Source organism: Myodes glareolus, chromosome 19 (genome assembly GCF_982192425.1).
Source record: "Myodes glareolus chromosome 19, mMyoGla1.1, whole genome shotgun sequence".
NCBI classification, from domain to species: domain Eukaryota; kingdom Metazoa; phylum Chordata; class Mammalia; order Rodentia; family Cricetidae; genus Myodes; species Myodes glareolus.
Genome location: NC_142044.1, coordinates 44,212,874 through 44,229,155, shown reverse-complemented (window position 1 = coordinate 44,229,155; position 16,282 = coordinate 44,212,874). Strand labels below are relative to the sequence as shown.

The 16,282-nt window shown below is 52.3% G+C and overlaps 1 protein-coding gene and 1 pseudogene across 3 annotated transcripts; one reads left to right on the top strand and one right to left on the bottom strand.

Annotated features, from left to right (window-relative positions):
• Positions 1-10: 10 nt before the first annotated feature.
• Csdc2 (cold shock domain containing C2) lies at positions 11-11,885 on the bottom strand. 3 transcript variants are annotated; one of them, XM_048445077.3, is made up of 4 exons: positions 11,665-11,885; positions 3,946-4,247; positions 2,283-2,405; positions 11-1,862 (listed from the first exon to the last, which is right to left on the bottom strand). In XM_048445077.3, the coding sequence occupies exons 2-4, from the start codon at positions 4,122-4,124 to the stop codon at positions 1,700-1,702; spliced, it is 465 nt and encodes a 154-aa protein (XP_048301034.1). In that variant the 5' UTR covers positions 4,125-4,247; positions 11,665-11,885; the 3' UTR covers positions 11-1,699. The 3 variants fall into 3 exon arrangements, with proteins under 3 accessions (XP_048301034.1, XP_085534588.1, XP_087755224.1); XM_085678462.2 differs by lacking the exon at positions 11,665-11,885 and adding an exon at positions 6,547-6,644; XM_087899098.1 differs by lacking the exon at positions 11,665-11,885 and adding an exon at positions 6,257-6,315.
• LOC146890960 (uncharacterized) lies at positions 6,616-11,530 on the top strand (annotated as a pseudogene).
• Positions 11,886-16,282: the final 4,397 nt, after the last annotated feature.

Here is a 16,282-nt window from a genome sequence, read left to right as displayed (position 1 = left end):
AGGAGCAGAGTGGGTCACATTTGAGTTTATTGCCAGTGTTAGGAGGGATAGGTAGTCCGTGGCTGGGGTCTGGATGGGGAGGTTTCTGACTTGGCATCGCAGGACCCGAGAGTAGAGAGGAGGCTTGATGCCCCCTGCCACTCAGGCAGCCTCGAACTGGTGCCTGAAGAGGGCCCGCTCGGAGGAGGGGGGCCTGGGTGGCCCTGTACCAACATGTTCCCTGTCAAGGATCTGCTTGACCTGTCACTCAGTGGTGGGTGACAGGCATGTTGGGGATTTGAACTCGGGTCCTCTCTTCATGGTTGCAGAGGACAGTGCTTCAGGGACAGACCTTGCTGGAAAAGCCTAGTTCACAGTGGGATGTCAGATAGGTAGGTCTTTTCCAGTAAGAGGGACTAGCCAACACTTAACAGTTCAAGACTGCCAGCCTCTGTGCAAAGGGTTCTAGGACAAGGTGGGGTACAAACATCCCAAATGACTCTACCCTGTGGTCACCTAAAAGGTCACCTAGATAATCACTGACCCCTTTCATCCTGGGCATCTGGGCCCACGTTTTCCTTGCAGACTAGGTCTCATAAGGGTCACTGTTGAGGCAGGTCCTTCCTGAACCTGTGACCCCACTTATCTCCTGTTAGGTGATGGGCTCTCTAGAAGGGATACATCTCAGCCCAGACGGACTCCAGCTAAGAGGGACAGTCACACTTGAGGGATGCACGAGATAAGAGCCACTTTAGCTACCGACCTGTCAGGGATCTATAGGAACCATTGTATAACTTTGGGAAGAGGGTCTAATTTGAGGGGTGGAGGGTGGGCAAGGCCAGTGGTCTCCCTGACTGAGGACCATTCCTTTGGGTGCCTGGACCTGGCCTTGCCTGAGGTGGCATATGTCAGTCCATCGCTGCATCCTCAGCCGCTGTCATGGCCAGCACTGGGCAGGGCATCCAGAGTTTGTACATCACGGCAGAAGAGATGGTTCTGTCCAAACTGGAGGAAACCGTGTCCCCACCTCACCTTGGAGACAGAATAAGCTTGGCTCTCCCAGCTTGGGAAGGAACCTAGCTTTGTGGGGTTCAAAATAGCCTCTGCCGGCTGAGGAGAGAGGACTGGCTATGCCTTGTTCCCTCCAGGGCACCGAAAGGATGGGATCAGGAAGATGAGCTAAATTATGGCACGGGCTGGCCATGAACCATGTTTTGTCTGCTTCCTTCCTAAAGTGGGAGGCCCCTACAAAGTACTCAGAGGCCTGGCTTCTGAGAGGAAGGGTCCAAGCCAAAGCAGACACCCAGGTCCAGCACAGGAGACAGGAACACAGGCGGACAGGGCTAGGAACTGGACTGAGTGGGTCTGAGGACAGCAGTGAGGAACAGGCTCATGGGAGAGGGGTCTCCCTGGGTTCTCAAGAACACGACACAGGCCCACAGTATATAGGGAAGTGAGCAAGAGGGTGAGAAGGTCGTGTGTTTCCGTGGCAGGGTTGGAGGAAGGAGAGACGGGCCAAGGCAGGGCTGGTGGCTGCACTCCATGCAACCCTAGGCCCGATCACACAAGTCATGGGTCACAGGTGGGCAGAAGCACACATTCACGGCCACAAAGCACAGACAGACGGACAAATGAGCACACCCAAGGGCTGGTCAGCAGCACAGTGGGAGCACAGAGCGGGCTGCTGCCTGCCTCCTCGTGGGCATGCCCCCCCACCTGCCTAGGATCCCACAACCTGGCCAGACCATGTCTCGTGGGGCGTGTGGGGGGCCAACTGGGTGAGCACCACCTCTACAGCCTGAAACTTCTGGTTCTTGGGTGGGATGGGGCACATCTTGTAGGTCACCTCATCGCCTTCCACGGGGACATACTCCCCCTCGATGCTGGTGGACAGAAGGGGAAGGATCAGCACAAGAGCAAACCCATCCGCAGAGAGCACTGTGGCCCCTAGCCTTGCCCCTAGCCTTGCTAGACCAGGCACCCTCCACCAACTTCTCAGAGCCCGAGTGTTCTGGGCTATGAAAGGGCAATCTGGAAAGTCCCTCCCTCCCCTGGGGTCAGAGAAGCCGGTCTCCTCTCAGGACTCCCGTGATTTTAGCATAGGACCCCTGGGTCTCAGCAGTGGTTACCATGCTTCTGGGGACTGCCTATTGATCCCTAAATAACCCCAGCCCACCCCATCCCAGGACTCCTCAGAGCAGCGATAGCCAACAGGATCACCCACCTCAGCAGCTAGGGGAGAGTCAGGTGACACTGAACACTTAGACAAGGCCCAATCAGAAACAGAAATAGAGGGGACTCACTCAGAAACATGCACGAAGATGTCCTCGGAGCCATTCTCAGGGGTGATGAAGCCATGGCCTTGTGAGCGGGAGAACTGCTTACAGACACCCTTGAACACGGGGCCGGCCGAGGCTCGAGCTGTCCTGGGGAGAGGGTAAGGGATTGGAGCTTGAACTGGAGAGCCTGTTCTTGGATCCCCAATAATACTGCCATTCAGCAGATAACAAAGAGTGGGGCCCAGAGTGGGGCAATGGCCTGCCCGGTGTGCCACGGTGTGGTACAACACTCCTGGCTCCTTGTCAGTGCCCCTCTAAAAAGCACCTTCCAGGACTGGAGAGATGGCTCAGAGGTTAAGAGAACTGACTGCTGTTCCAGAGGTCCTGAGTTCAATTCCCAGCAACCACATGATGACTCACACCCATCTATAATGAGATCTGGTGCCCAGAACACTATCTACATAATAAATAAATTTAAAAAAATAAAAAAATAAAAAGCACCTTCCATCCCAATATTTAGGCTTAAATGGAGATTGGGAGATATAGGAGTGGAGCTAAGTGGTAGATGGTTTGCCTGCCGTGTGTAAGGCTCACGCTCCATCTTCAGAACCAATAATTAAATTAACAACAACAACAACAACAACAAAAAAGAACTAAAGCTAAGAGGCATCTCGCCATCTCTCATGGCAGCTGAGCCACTGCTGGCCACTAATTTTCATGTGCTATAGATTGAGCATCTACTCTGTCCCTGGGTCAGACACAGGACAATGCACGCTTGCTATCCAGAGTAGTGATAATAAACGCCTCGCAGCCAGGCACAGAAGTGCATTCAGAAATCTGGAGTAAGACAACCAACCAAAGCCCTATCTCAAAAAACCAAAACAGACATGAGGAGATGGCTTGGTGGATAAAATGCTGTTGTCAAGATTGACCACCTGAGCTTGAACCCCAGAACCCGCATGGTGGAAGTAGAGAACCCACTCCTGACAGTTGTCCTCTGACCTCCACACACAGGCTGTGGTGAACACACACACCTACACACACACACATGCATACACAACCACACACAATCAACTATACATGTACACAGGCTGTAGTAGGTAAACACACACACACACCACACACAAGCAACCAAAGCACAGGCTGTGGTAGGTGCACACGTACACATCCAATCACACACACACACATACCACCACCACCAATAATAATAAGTGGAAAACTCCTTGGTTCCCACAGACCCTCTCCATCTGGCCTCACCCAACACCTCCCCAGAGGCCCAAAGCTAATCCCTGACAGTCCACGACCCTCCCCTAAAGATTTGCTCTACGGTGTTCCACCTCTAACTCTCAAGCTCTTTTGTCTTATTTTGTTTTTGAGCTGGTCTCACTATGCATTTCTAGGCTATGTTTCTCAAGTCCCTTCCTTCTTCATCTGACGCATCTTCAGACTCATCTAGGATGTCCTAATTTCCTGCACCCCAGGCTAAGTCCTTACCCAGTCTTCAGAACCTCTCCAAATTGCAGACCTGGCTCATTCACCCCTTACACTCCAGTCACCAACTGGGATGAAGGAATGTGGGAGGTGACACAGAGGTCACTGGAAGGTTGCACAGCTTCCTGGGAGGACAGGCAGGCTTGGCCCCGCCTAAAGAAAGTTCTTGGGACCTAGGGGAGGGCAATGGACTCACGCTGAGTATGTCCTGGTCCGCTTTGTAGGCAGAGGGCTGGGCAGGTCCCGAGGAGCGATACCACCACCACGTTCCCAGATCCTACTGCCCTCCCTGTGGAAAGGGAAAGTGGGCCAGACAGGGGACTTGGGGGAGTGGAGAGGTGGCACCACTGGAGGTGATGTAGGCTCTGATGTCATGGCGGGGCCAGCAGGAGAGCCCGGTGGGCTCTGAGGCACAGGGGCCGGTGAAGGACTCTGGTGTCCTTTCGGGCAGGGCCCGGCCTTGCCCTGCTCAGAGGCCTCACCAGCTATGGACTCCGTCTACGAGAGAAGAGAGAAACACAGGTAGATGCAGCTCTGGATACTGGACACAAGCTGAGAGGGCTGTTGAGATCAGCCATGCCCGAAAGCACTCACAGCCCCCACCCTGCAGCAGCATCCACACCAGGAAGGCAAAATAATCACACAGCTCAGCTTTGTGAGTGAGGCTTTGGCCTTAAGTCCAACACCAAAACAAAACAAGGGGTTGGGGAGGTAGCTTGGCTGGTTGAGTGTTTGCCCGGCCAATACCACATAAAACCAGGTGTGGACCTGGCGTGGTGGCACAGCACTCTGGAGGCAGAGACAGGTGGATCTCTCTCTGAGAGTTCAAGGCCAGCCTGGTCTACAGAGCTAGTTGCAGAACAGCTAGGGCTATGAAGAGAGACCCTCTCTCAAACACACACACACACACACACACACACACACACACACACACACACACAGCAGGTACAATGTTGCATCTGTGCAATAATCCTGGCACACCAAAGGTAGCAGTAGAAGGACCGGAAGTTCAAGATTGTCCTGGATTCCACAGTAAGCTTGAACCCAGCCTGGTCTGTATGGGATCCTGTGTCACAAAACAAAGCAGAATCCCTAAAACAAAGCTTTAGAATCCCTAAATTCAGCTGGGCACGGTGGTGGCGCACACCTTTAATCCCAGCACTTGGGGCGGGGCAGAGGCAGGTGGATCTCTGAGTTCGAGGCCACCTGGTCTACTGAGCGATAAAAAAGAATTCCTAAATTCTTACAGTTTGCAGTTTGATTCCTAATTCTACAACTCGGGGCTTGGGAGGGAGGACATGTGGTGGCCAAGATTTGGCACAAATGTTAGTAGCCTCAAATTCACACACAGCTCTGGGTTCAGATTTCTTGCCTATGATTTGGTGACCTCCCAGCAGGGCTCACTTGACAAGGCATGTGGGCTCTACTGGCTGACTGCCCTCAGTCAATACTCTTGACGTTTGATAGCACTTCCTGCTGCGCGTTATGGCTAGTGTTGGTTCCTATTTTTTTAGGGAGGTTACCCTGAGGCCCAAACGCCATTCAATATGCCCCAAAACAGGAGCAGTGAGCACATGGTGAACTCTTGGGAATGTGGTCTATTTTTTATCAACCCAGTTTCTGCCTCTCAAAATGAGGTTGAAGGGCTGGGGATGTGGCCTGTAGCCCTGGCTGTCCTGGAGCACAGACTCTGACTCCTGACTGCTGAGATTAAAGGCATGCGCCACCTCTGCCCCACTAAGATTTTACTGTATTGCCCAGGTTGGTTCACCTTCTCCCTCCCACTCTATAGTACTTGACATTGAATTTAGGGCCTCACCCATGCAAGGCAAGGGCTCAACCACTGATCTAAGTCTCCAAGAACCCCACCTCCCTCTTCTCAACGCTCTCATCCAACCAAGTCCTCAGGGCTGTTTGGGAATGTTTTCCCTCTGTGTACTCCCTGCTCCTCAGCCCTCTAATATGTTTTAGAGGAAAGAAAACACAAAAGGAACAACCGCCCCACCCCAAACCAGATCAGGTGAGCGTGGAGACTCACACCTGTAATCCCAGCACGCCCAAGGCTGAGACGGGAGTTCCAAGAGGCTGCAAGTTCAAGGGATAGTCTGAGCTACAAAGGATACAGAGGAGGATCCCTGTCTCAAACAAAACTTAGAAGAAGAAGAAGAAGAAGAAGAAGAAGAGGAGGAGGAGGAGGAGGAGGAGGAAGAGGAGGAGGAAGAGGAGGAGGAGAAGAAAGAAAGAAGGAAGGAAGGAAGGAAGGAAGGAAGGAAGGAAGGAAGGAAGGAAGGAAGGAAGGAAGGGAGGGAGGGGGCCTGGAGATGATTGACTCAAAAGTCAGCCACTTTAGGGCTCTGGCAGAGGTCCCCAGATTGTGTACCCAACACTCACAGAGTGGCTCAAACCTGTTACTCCAGTTCCAGGAGATCTGATGCCCTCTCCTGGTTTTCAAAGGTACTTCATGCACCTGCCCCCACCACCACCACCACACAGAGGTAAATACTCACACACTTGCCCGTGAATGTTGACAGCAGTGCTGGTCGCAATAGCCACAAAGTTCTACTACCTAATAACCCAAGAACAGATAAAGAAAAGGGGAGCTAAACAGCCTGCAATCTACCAGCCGTGGAGCAGAACGTGGGCCCTAAGCAGGGCTGAAATACTGCTTCCTGTCCCAACACAAACAAGCCTTGAGAGCATCTCAGAAGACTCAGTCCCAATAGCACAGAAAGGGCTGGATAGCACCAGGAGGGAGGAAGTTCTTTAGGGGAAGAGACTGGAGGAGACACTGAGTTACCAAGGAGAGGCAGGGAGGAGAAGGGCTGCACCACCAGCCAGGTGACAGTGCCTGGGTGGCAAGGGCAACATGCTGAGCTGCCAGCGAGAAGGAAAGGTCACACTGCCACCTGGGTGAGCTCTGGAAGTGACTCAGAGGCAGCAGCTGGGGGCGGGGCAGGCCTCAGGAGCAACAAAAAGAGCAGGCCTTCCCTCCCAGGGCTCTTCACCCTAGCTAAGAGGGCTGGAGCTGGCTAGAGGCGGTTTCTACTTCAGGAAACTTACTTCTCCCAGGCCTGGCCTCCTCAACTCAGCTGGGGGCTGAATGGGAACTGGCCCTCCCTCCTCAGGGGCTCCGAGGTAAATGTGGGAGTGTCAGGGAGGTGCTGCACCGCAGGGAATCAGTTCCTTACAGGTGGGGCTGGTTCCTGACTGGGGCCATTAGATCGGTCCCCTCTGCTCCCCTCCCTCCCATAAGGACAGTTCCTCTGCTCCTGGTTGGCTTCATTTCTTGGTTCAATCCACAGCATCCCTTAAGGATTAGTGTTATTACTTCACTTTACAGACAAGGAAACTGAGGTTCAGGTTAAATCTTCCTCTGGAAGAGCAGTAACCATTTTCAACTGCTGGACCTCTCTCTCCAGTACCCCACCCCCTTTCTTATGTAGTCCATGCTGGCCTTGAACTAGGTTTGTAGTCATGTATGTATGTATATATATATTTAAAGACCTTTTTTTTTTTGAGCTAGGCAGTGGTGGCACATGCCACTTGGGAGGCAGAGGCACGCAGATCTCTGAGTTCGAGGCCAGCCTGGTCTACAGAGCTAGTTCCAAGACAGGCTCCAAAGCTACACAGAGAAACCCTGTCTCAAAAACCAGAAAGGAAGGAAGGAAGGAAAGAAGGGAGCGAGGGGAGGGAGGAGGAAGGAAAGAAAGGAAAAACTCAGGAGGCAGAGGCAGGTGGATCTCCATGAGCTCGAGGCCAGCCTGGTTTACAAGAGCGAGTTCCAGGATAGGCTCCAAAGCTACAGAGAAACCCTGTCTTGGAAAACAAACAAACAAAAAAACAAAACAACAACAACAACAACAAAAAGCTATGTGACTATGTGACACCTACGGAGACAAGAAGAGGAAAACACAGAGCAAGCCTCCAGCTCTGACTCTGTCTTCAGAATATTGATGCAGGGAAGGACAAGTGGCATCAAGGCTTTCATTGTTTGGATACCAGTACACTATGCAAAAAGTCTTTTGGGTTGGTTTTCTGTTTTTGCTTTTTCAAAGATGTGTTTATTTGGGCCAGGCGGTGATGACGCACGCCTTTAATCCCAGCACTCGGGAGGCAGAGGCAGGAGGATCTCTGTGAGTTCAAGGCCAGCCTGGTCTACAAGAGCTAGTTCCAGGACAGGCTCCAAAGCTACAGAGAAACCCTGTCTCGAAAAAACAAACAAACAAAAAAGACTTCTTTATTTATTATGGATACAGTGTTCCACCTGCATGTACACCTGCAGGCCAGAAGAGAACACCAGATCTCATAATGGATGCTGGGAATGAACTCAGTACCTGAGAAAGAACAGCCAGTGCTCTTAACCACTGAGCCATCTCTCCAGCCTATTGGGTTGGGTTGTTTGTTTGTTTCGGTTTTGTTTTACATTTGTTTGTTTTTTGGGGTACAAGAGACTTCCTAACCCTCCTGTCTCCACCGCCTAGACCCTGGGTTATTTTAGGTATCACCGTCACACCTAGTCTGTGTGGTCCTGGGGATAAAGCCCAGGCCCTCATACAAGCAGGGCAATGTGAGACCCGGAACATGATCCACCATGATCTCTGGCCCACCAGCTGGTTCTCCATTCCCTGCCTGAAAAACCAACTAACGGCTCACCTCTGCAGTGGTAGGACCAGGAGTGGCAAAGCCAAAGCGTCAGGACTGCTTGGAGACGACCTAAGGTGTCATGGGACCAGGACACTCAAGACAGCGAGGCAGCCCTGACAACAGGTGACCAGGGCCAGCGGGAACTTGGCTCCAATTCTCAGCTTGCCTCAGACTCACAGAGATTCACCTGCCTCTGCCTCCCGAGTGCTGGGATTAAAGCTGTGCACCACCACCATCCAATACAGGTGGCTCTCTTGACAACGAGACTCCCCTTTCGGTGTGACCCCCACCACCAGCACTGGGTGAGCTGGAACAAGAAGCTCTCGTTCATTCTCTGGGCTTCACCTTTGTCGCTAGATGCATGAATCACTGCTGACCCAGGTGACTAATGAAGGCCAGTCTCTCTCCTCTCAGGTTAAATGCCCACGTGGGCCTATCCAAGGAGAGAGTTCCTAACCCGTGTCCTGCAAAATCTACACACTAGCACTAAAACTCAGCAAAAAACACTAGGGTAATACACACAGGAAGGAAGCCTTGACCACAGAGGGTACCCATCTACTGTGAAAGATGAAACTGACTGGCTAGTCTTCATCTGGCAAGTCTCTCCCACCGTCTCTCAGTTTAGCCACCTGTCGGGCTCCTGTTCCGTTTGTGTCTCATAAGAAGCCTAACTAGTAATTACCACCGACGTACCCATTCTTCAGAAGAGAACACCGAGGTCCAGAGGGGTGAAGAGACTCACTGAAGTCACCCAGCTGAACCAGTAGCTCTCTTGAGCCCTAGAGAGGTGTGGAAGAGGGGTGTGCAGTCAAAGCAAGACGAGAAAACCCTCCATTTCCTGAACAAAACCTTCCACCTCCAGCCTACCCTGGAGAAGGATGTTCAGGGCCCAAGAAGAAGTAGGGAGCCAGGATTTGGGGTTCTATTTCTGGTGTTTGCTGACTCAGCCCATGACCTTGGGTGAATCATTCGCCAACTCTGCGAAGCTTAAAAACAACTCCCCCAATAAAAGTGTTCCAGCCCCAAGTCCCCATTATGGGGGTGCCACTAGGGAGGCTTGGGTACATCTGTTTAAAAATAGAAAGGCAGGGAACACAAGGATGGTGTAGGGAGAGCTGGTTCAGTGTCTTAGGCTTGTCCATGCTGGGTCCTGGGGAGGCGGCAGAACAGCCTTGGGACCACCTGCCTGGCTCCTCCCTTCCCCAGCTGCTCAGACACTCCTTAAAGCCCGCCAGTGCCAAAAGCTGCCCTTGCAGCTGGAGGTGACCTAATTAAACCTGATTCCGTTCCCTCCATGGTGTGTGTGTGTGTGTGTGTGTGTGTGTGTGTGTGTGTGTGTGTGTGTGTAAAGGGCTGTCCCAGTCAATACTAAAGATTAATTATTTAGGTGACCCTTTACTCTTCTTCTGGTCACATGTCCAGGCAGCTCTGGGGCTGTTGTTCCTAAGGCTTTGGGTTTCTCAGGCATTAGTGGAAGAAGGCAAACCCACGATGTCATCTAGAGCCAAATTCACAGACAAGCTCCACCTTTACCTGTGTGAACCAAGGGAGTCACCTTCCCATTCTGGGTCCCCTGGAGAGATGAGCATACTGGCCAAAGTCACATATAATGGCAGAGTAGTCTCAAAGTCCCTGGGTATCCCAGAGCGTTAAGTCACCCCATTCCAGGTGACTATCGTTTTCGGGGGAGGGATGTGTGTGGACCCCACCCCTGATTTTACACCCTCACCTTGCTGTAGATCTATCTCTCTTAAACTGCCTTCTCCCCGAGCTCTGGGTCCTGGACACCAAGCTTGGGAGCAGCTGTTGGGTCCAGAGCACCCTCTGCTGGGTACCACCTGTAAAGGGTGGGTGAGCTCAGGGTGGAGGGATACTCTGCCTTTGGGTGGGTTGGCAAATATCCCTACTCCACCGTTTTTCCATCCCTCTGGATCCTGAGGGCCACTAGGGAGCCCCCTCCCTAGCTGATAAGCATCTTCAGCAGCCATCGGTCCCCAGGCCCGGGACAAGCTGGTGTGTCCTCCTGGGACCCTCTGCCGCTAGCTTCTGTTGGCACTAGTTGTGCTTTCTGAAGGCGGGGCCAGACAGACAAGGATGGAAAATAGATGTTTGGGGGAAAGACTTCAAGGCAGTGTGGGGCAAGAATGGGAGGAGACAGGAGACAGAATCCGAACACACACACACACACCCAGAGACCTCTGGGATGCAGTCAGGTTTGGGAAAGAACTCCCCTTCTCCCCCACCAACGAGGCCTGGAAATCTTCCCTTCCAGGGAAAGGCCCTGACTGGATGGCATCCAGGCAACCCAGTGCCAGGCTGTCAGAGAGGGTACCCCCCACCCCTGGCACACTTCCTTCTCCCCTCCCCCAGCCCCAGCGGATGCAGCAGTTCACACTCTGGATTTATTATTGTTCCCACTCCTGTCCCCCTCCTCCCTGGGAAGAGCCTGCAGCCTGGCAGCCTGGCAGGAACCTGCTGTCTCCTTGTGGGTGCCAACATCGCCCCTTATCTCCACTCAGTCTCCTTGTGCCAGGGTCAGACCACTCAGGGGCTTGATGCCAGCCAAGGCCAACCTGAGTCCTTGCATCCCACAGCATGGGTGGCCCGGCAGGCCCGTCACCCCTGCCCTACAGTGGACTGCACCCAGGCAAGGAGGGAGGTCAGAGCTAGCCCAGCAAGCATGCAGGAGAATGCAAGGACTCTAGGGTGGCATAAAGGCAAAAATAACATAGGGCCATCCCTCCAGCCAGTTGACACAATTATCTCTGCCACACCAGGGGAAAACAGAGTGAGGAGAAGACAGCTGCTCTGGGACCCCTGCCTGCCTCAGGCGGTCCCTCCCCTCCGCCCTGGCCTCAATGCAGATTTCAGGAGCAAGATTCAGCAGTGCTCCTGACTGGCCTTTTAGGGTCTGGAAGGAGCCACGGCTTTCCCTCACCCAGCTCCCAGACTGGATGCTGCGGCTTGGCAGGAAGCTGCTGTTATCTGTCTCTCAACCCAGACATGAGTCCCAGACACAGACATTCACATGCATTCAGACGCAGGAGCCACACTCCACCTCGGCTCCAGGGTCAAGGGGAGAGAAGGGAAGGGCTGTGGGCTCCTCAGCATCCCGAGCATCCTCTAAGCGGAGCTGAGGTGGGTCCAGCTCCAACCTTTCCAGCCTCACTCCACACATCGTTTCTTGATACCAGCCGCCCTTGCCCCTGCCTCTGCCTCTACCACAGTTTTCATCCCAAGCTTCCTCCAGGTCCCCCACGCTGCCCCTTACCTCGCCCTGGCAGCTGGGGCCAGGCACTGCCTCCTGTAGTGGGCAGCACCTTATCTCTGAACCGCGGCACTGGCTGGCAAGGGTCACGTCTGGATGATGCACTCCGTGGCGTGTGTGTGTGTGTGTGTGTGTGTGTGTGTGTGTGTGTGTGTGTGGCGTGCAGGAGGCACCTCGGCCCCTCACTCACTCACACACGCCTTCCTGCTGACGTCAGGATGTGCAGGAGGGAGGGACTGGGATGGGAATTTGTACTCCCAGCTTAAAGGGACACTCGGCTCTCTCCTCTCTGGCCCAGACACCACCTCCTGAGCCAGCCACCTCCTGAGTGCTGGGTGAGTGGCTAAGCTGCGTCGCTCGGAGCTTTAATGCTTCCTGTTTTGGAAAGTGGCTTTTATTGCTGGACCAAGGTATAATTTGCCCTACCAGGTCAGGGCAGCTCCTGGGGAATGAATGCAGGGGAGGAAGAGCTAGAGATGGCAGGCATTCCTGGGGACTGGGAACAAATGGGGTGCAGAGGAGTGTTTGTGTGCATGTGTTCATACTGGGAGGTCCAACAGGGCTGGAGGCCGTGTCCTGGAGAAGGGAGGAGCCCAGAGGAGTGAGGAGACCCTCCGGGAATAAGCCAGGTTCCTAGGGACTCCCAGGCATTCCATCCCCCGCCCCCACCTCCCAATCTCTGACCGAACCCAGCAGCTGGTGCTGAGCTCTGCCCCCTCAGAGGATCTGAGATCTCCAGGCAAATGTGCTCAAATCTCTTTGGTGTGCATTAGGTTCTTGGGAGGGGCTATTGAATCCAGTGGAAGAGAAGTCTAAAAGAGTAATGAGTGTGTGCGTGTGCACACACACACACACACACACACACACACACACACACACACACACACGATCAGGTAGGCTTCTAGAAGAGAAGCCAGACTCAGCAGATTCAGTCCAAGTAGTTTAGGTCTGGGGTCTCTCTTCAGACAGTCCTGCATTTGACTCTCAAGGCAAATCCTCAGGACTCCAATCCTCCCCAAGGGAGGACTAAGGCTCCACTGTCCATGAGCACAGAAGGCCGTCATAAAGGGGCTTCTCTGCGTCCTTCCTGTCGCTTCTCCTCACCTTCAGCTTAGGAAGAAGTCTTCTCAGGCTGGGAGAGATAGCTCAGCTGTTAAGAGCACTGCCTGCTCTTCCAGAGGTCCTGAGTTCACATTCCCAGCAACCACATGGTGGCTCACAGCCATCTGTAGTAAGATCTGGTGCCCTCTCCTGGCCTGTACGCATACATGCAGACAGAATACTGTATACTTAATAAATGAATAAATCTTTTTTTTTTTAAAAAAAGTATCAACTTAGAACTACTGAGTCACACAGGGATGACAAAGAGGGGCCCTGCGAGCTGGCACAGACTGATAAGTCCCAACCCTCGGGAGGGTGAGGCTGAAAGATTATAAGCTTGAGTCTGCTCTGGGCTACCTAGAGAGGTCCTGTCACAAACAAACAAATGAAAAACAAAACAAAACCCAAATCAAAATAGACATGATGGTGCTGGAGCTTCCCTGTGATCCCTGCACAAAGAGGCTGAGGACGGCCATTAGTTCAAGGCAGTAGGTTAGCCGCTTCTCCAGGGGACCTGTGTGATTCCCAGCACCCGTGCTGCCTGCAACTCCAGCTCTGGGGAGGGATCCAACTCACCTGCACACATATGGCTTATATTCACAGAGACCCACTTATCTACATATGCTTAAATAAAATTAATTTTTAAAAAAAGATCAAGAGCAGATAAACGCATGGTGGCTCACAACCACCTACATATGCATATGTACAAATAGAACACATATACATAAAATATATAAGTAACTAAACCTTAAAGAAATAAATTTGTTTGTTTGTTTGTTTGTTTTGGTTTTTCAAGACAGGGTTTCTCTGTGCAACTGTCCTGGCTGTCCTGGAACTAGCTCTTGTAGACCAGGCTGGTCTTAAACGGTCTTAAACTCACAGAGATCTGCCTGTCTCTGCCTCCTAAGTACTGGGATTAAAGGCACGCACCACCACCACCCAGCTAATTTATTTTCTTCGCTGCACATATGCCTGCAGGCCCAAAGAGGACACCGGATATGCGGGGGAGGGGGGGAGCGCGGGGAGGGGGGGCGCGGGGGGGGGGGCACATGGGCGGTGGATATTTCTCTGATCTCAGGGCCAGGAACGAACCAGGCTTGTCTGAGCCTAAAAAGCAGTTGTGTAGGGAAAGGCCCTCTGCTCAGGTGGGCAATGGGAAGGGGCTGAATGGCAGAAAAAGTGAAGGGAGGCAGTGTGAGGAGCTGAGACACAAGGTGGGAGCCCCAAGTCAAAGACCAGTCCAGTGACTCTGGGATTTGGTCCCTTGTGGACCAGGCTAAGGCCAGGGTGAAGGTAGCGCCAAGGTCTTGATCCCTCCCTTTGCATCCAGTTTCTTTTCTGTTCCTGCCACTGGTAAACACAGGCTGGGGCTGCCAGGCAGCAGGGCACAGTGAATGAAGGAGGCTGGCCCTGGTTCGAAGTAGTGTGGTGATTATCTCCCCCACGCACGGAGAGGGCACAGCTGTTCATTCAGGAAGTGAGCAGCAGAGACACACCCACCCACCCACCAGTCGCTGAGTAACAAAGAAATCGTCTGCTTGCATCCAGGGGCTCTACGGGAAGGCTATTTTTGTGAACAGCTGAGCATTTAAAAGCTCTTCGCCTTGAAAGCCTTCCTCACCACGGAGAAGCCAAGGGAGAGGTGGGCGGAGCCAAACAGTCTCTCAGGTCTCAGTCATCTCAATTATACCTCACTAGAGCTATAAGACCGATGGGGCCAGCCCTGTACCGGCGTGGCATCCACCGACTTAACCCTTCAATGCACACAGACTCCTCTGGTGTCCGTACACACGGTAGATGATAGGAAAACGGGCAAAGAGAGGTTAAGAACCTTATCCACCCAGGTATGGTGGCTCATACCTGTAATCCCAGCACTCAGGAGGGTGAGGCAGGAGAATCGACTAGAGGTTGGGGTCAGAATGGTCTACACAGTGAGTTGCGGGCCTGTCTGGACTACGAAGTGAGACTCTGCCTCAAATAAAAGAAAACAAGAAACTTGTCCAGTATCACATAGCTGGTATTAAAATGTAGGGTTTGGGGACTGGAGAGATGGCTCAGTGGTTAAGAGCACTGGCTGCTCTTCCAGAGGTCCTCAGTTCAGTTCCGCATGGTGGCTCACAACTGTCTGTGTAACTGTAGTTCTATAAGATCCAATGCCAGCTGGGCAGTGGTGGCACTTGCCTTTAATCCCCCTGGGGAGGCAGATGTAGGCAGATGGATCTCTGAGTTCAAGGACAGCCTGGTCTACAGAGCTAGTTCCAGTACAACCAAGACTGAACAAAGAAATCCTTTCTCAAGAAACAAAACAAACAAAAAGATTCAATGCCCTCTGCTGGTGTATAGATGTATTTGAAAACAAAACACCCATATACATAAAATAAACAATCTTTAAAAAAAAAATGCAAGGTTCGGGGCTGGAGAGATGAATTGGTGGTTAAGAGCACTGGCTGTTCTTCCAGAGGACCCAGGTTCAATTCCCAGCACCCACATGACAGTTCACAACTGTCTGTAAATCCAGTTCCAGGGGATCTGACACCTTCACACCAATGCACATAAAATAAAGTTAAAAAAATCATAAACAAAAAGGAAACATACATTTAAAAACAATGCAAGGTTCAAAAAGGCATGATGAGCCAGGTGGTGTCACGCACGCCTTTAATCCCAGCACTCGGGAGGCAGAGACAGAGTTCAAGGCCAACCTGGAAGTGAGTTCCAGGACAGGCTCCAAAGCTACAGAGAAAACCTGTCTCGAAAAACAAACAAAACAAAACAAAACAAAAGGCATGATGGTGCATGCCTGCCTTCCCAGCACCAGGGAAATAGGAGGTCTAGGAATTTCAGCACAGCCCCAAAGACTTCGTCTTTGAGGGGGAAAAAAAAAGCCCAGGCTCTGGCTCCTTTACATTCTTGTTCTTTCTGCTATGCCACAGAACATTTGAAGTGGCTTCTTATTCCCTGGGCACCCATCTCCTCTGCCATGGGGCTCATCTCCAGCCTTCCGCTAATGTTTTTGCCCTGTAAATTAGGATGGCCCTTCTTTCCACTCGGACACCCAACCCCCAGCTAATCTCGATCCCCACTGTTCTCAGTACTCTCTTTCAGCACTCAAAGAACAAGCTCTGCATGTATTTACATGTATGTACATGCATGTTCACCATAGCGCATTCGAGGAGGTCAGAGGACAGTTTGGGAGAGTTGGTTCTCTTCTCTCAGCATGTGGGGCTTGGGATCAATTGTAGGTCCTCGGAAGTAGCAAACAACCCTAGCCCGGCTCTTTTCTAGGTGCTGGGGAATCCAGCCAAGGAAGCAGGAACTCTATCTTCATGCAGCTGACAGTCGAGTAGGGAGAAGGCAATAAAACAACCTAATAACCACGTGCAGTCATGTTAGAAGGCAATAAATGTTCCCCAGAACCAGAAGCAGGAAGTGGGATAGGGAGTGGCTGGTGGTGGATGGCTTGTGACTGAAAACAGGAGGTCAGGTAAACCCACCCCAGCCTGGTTCCTCCCCAAGGGTGACA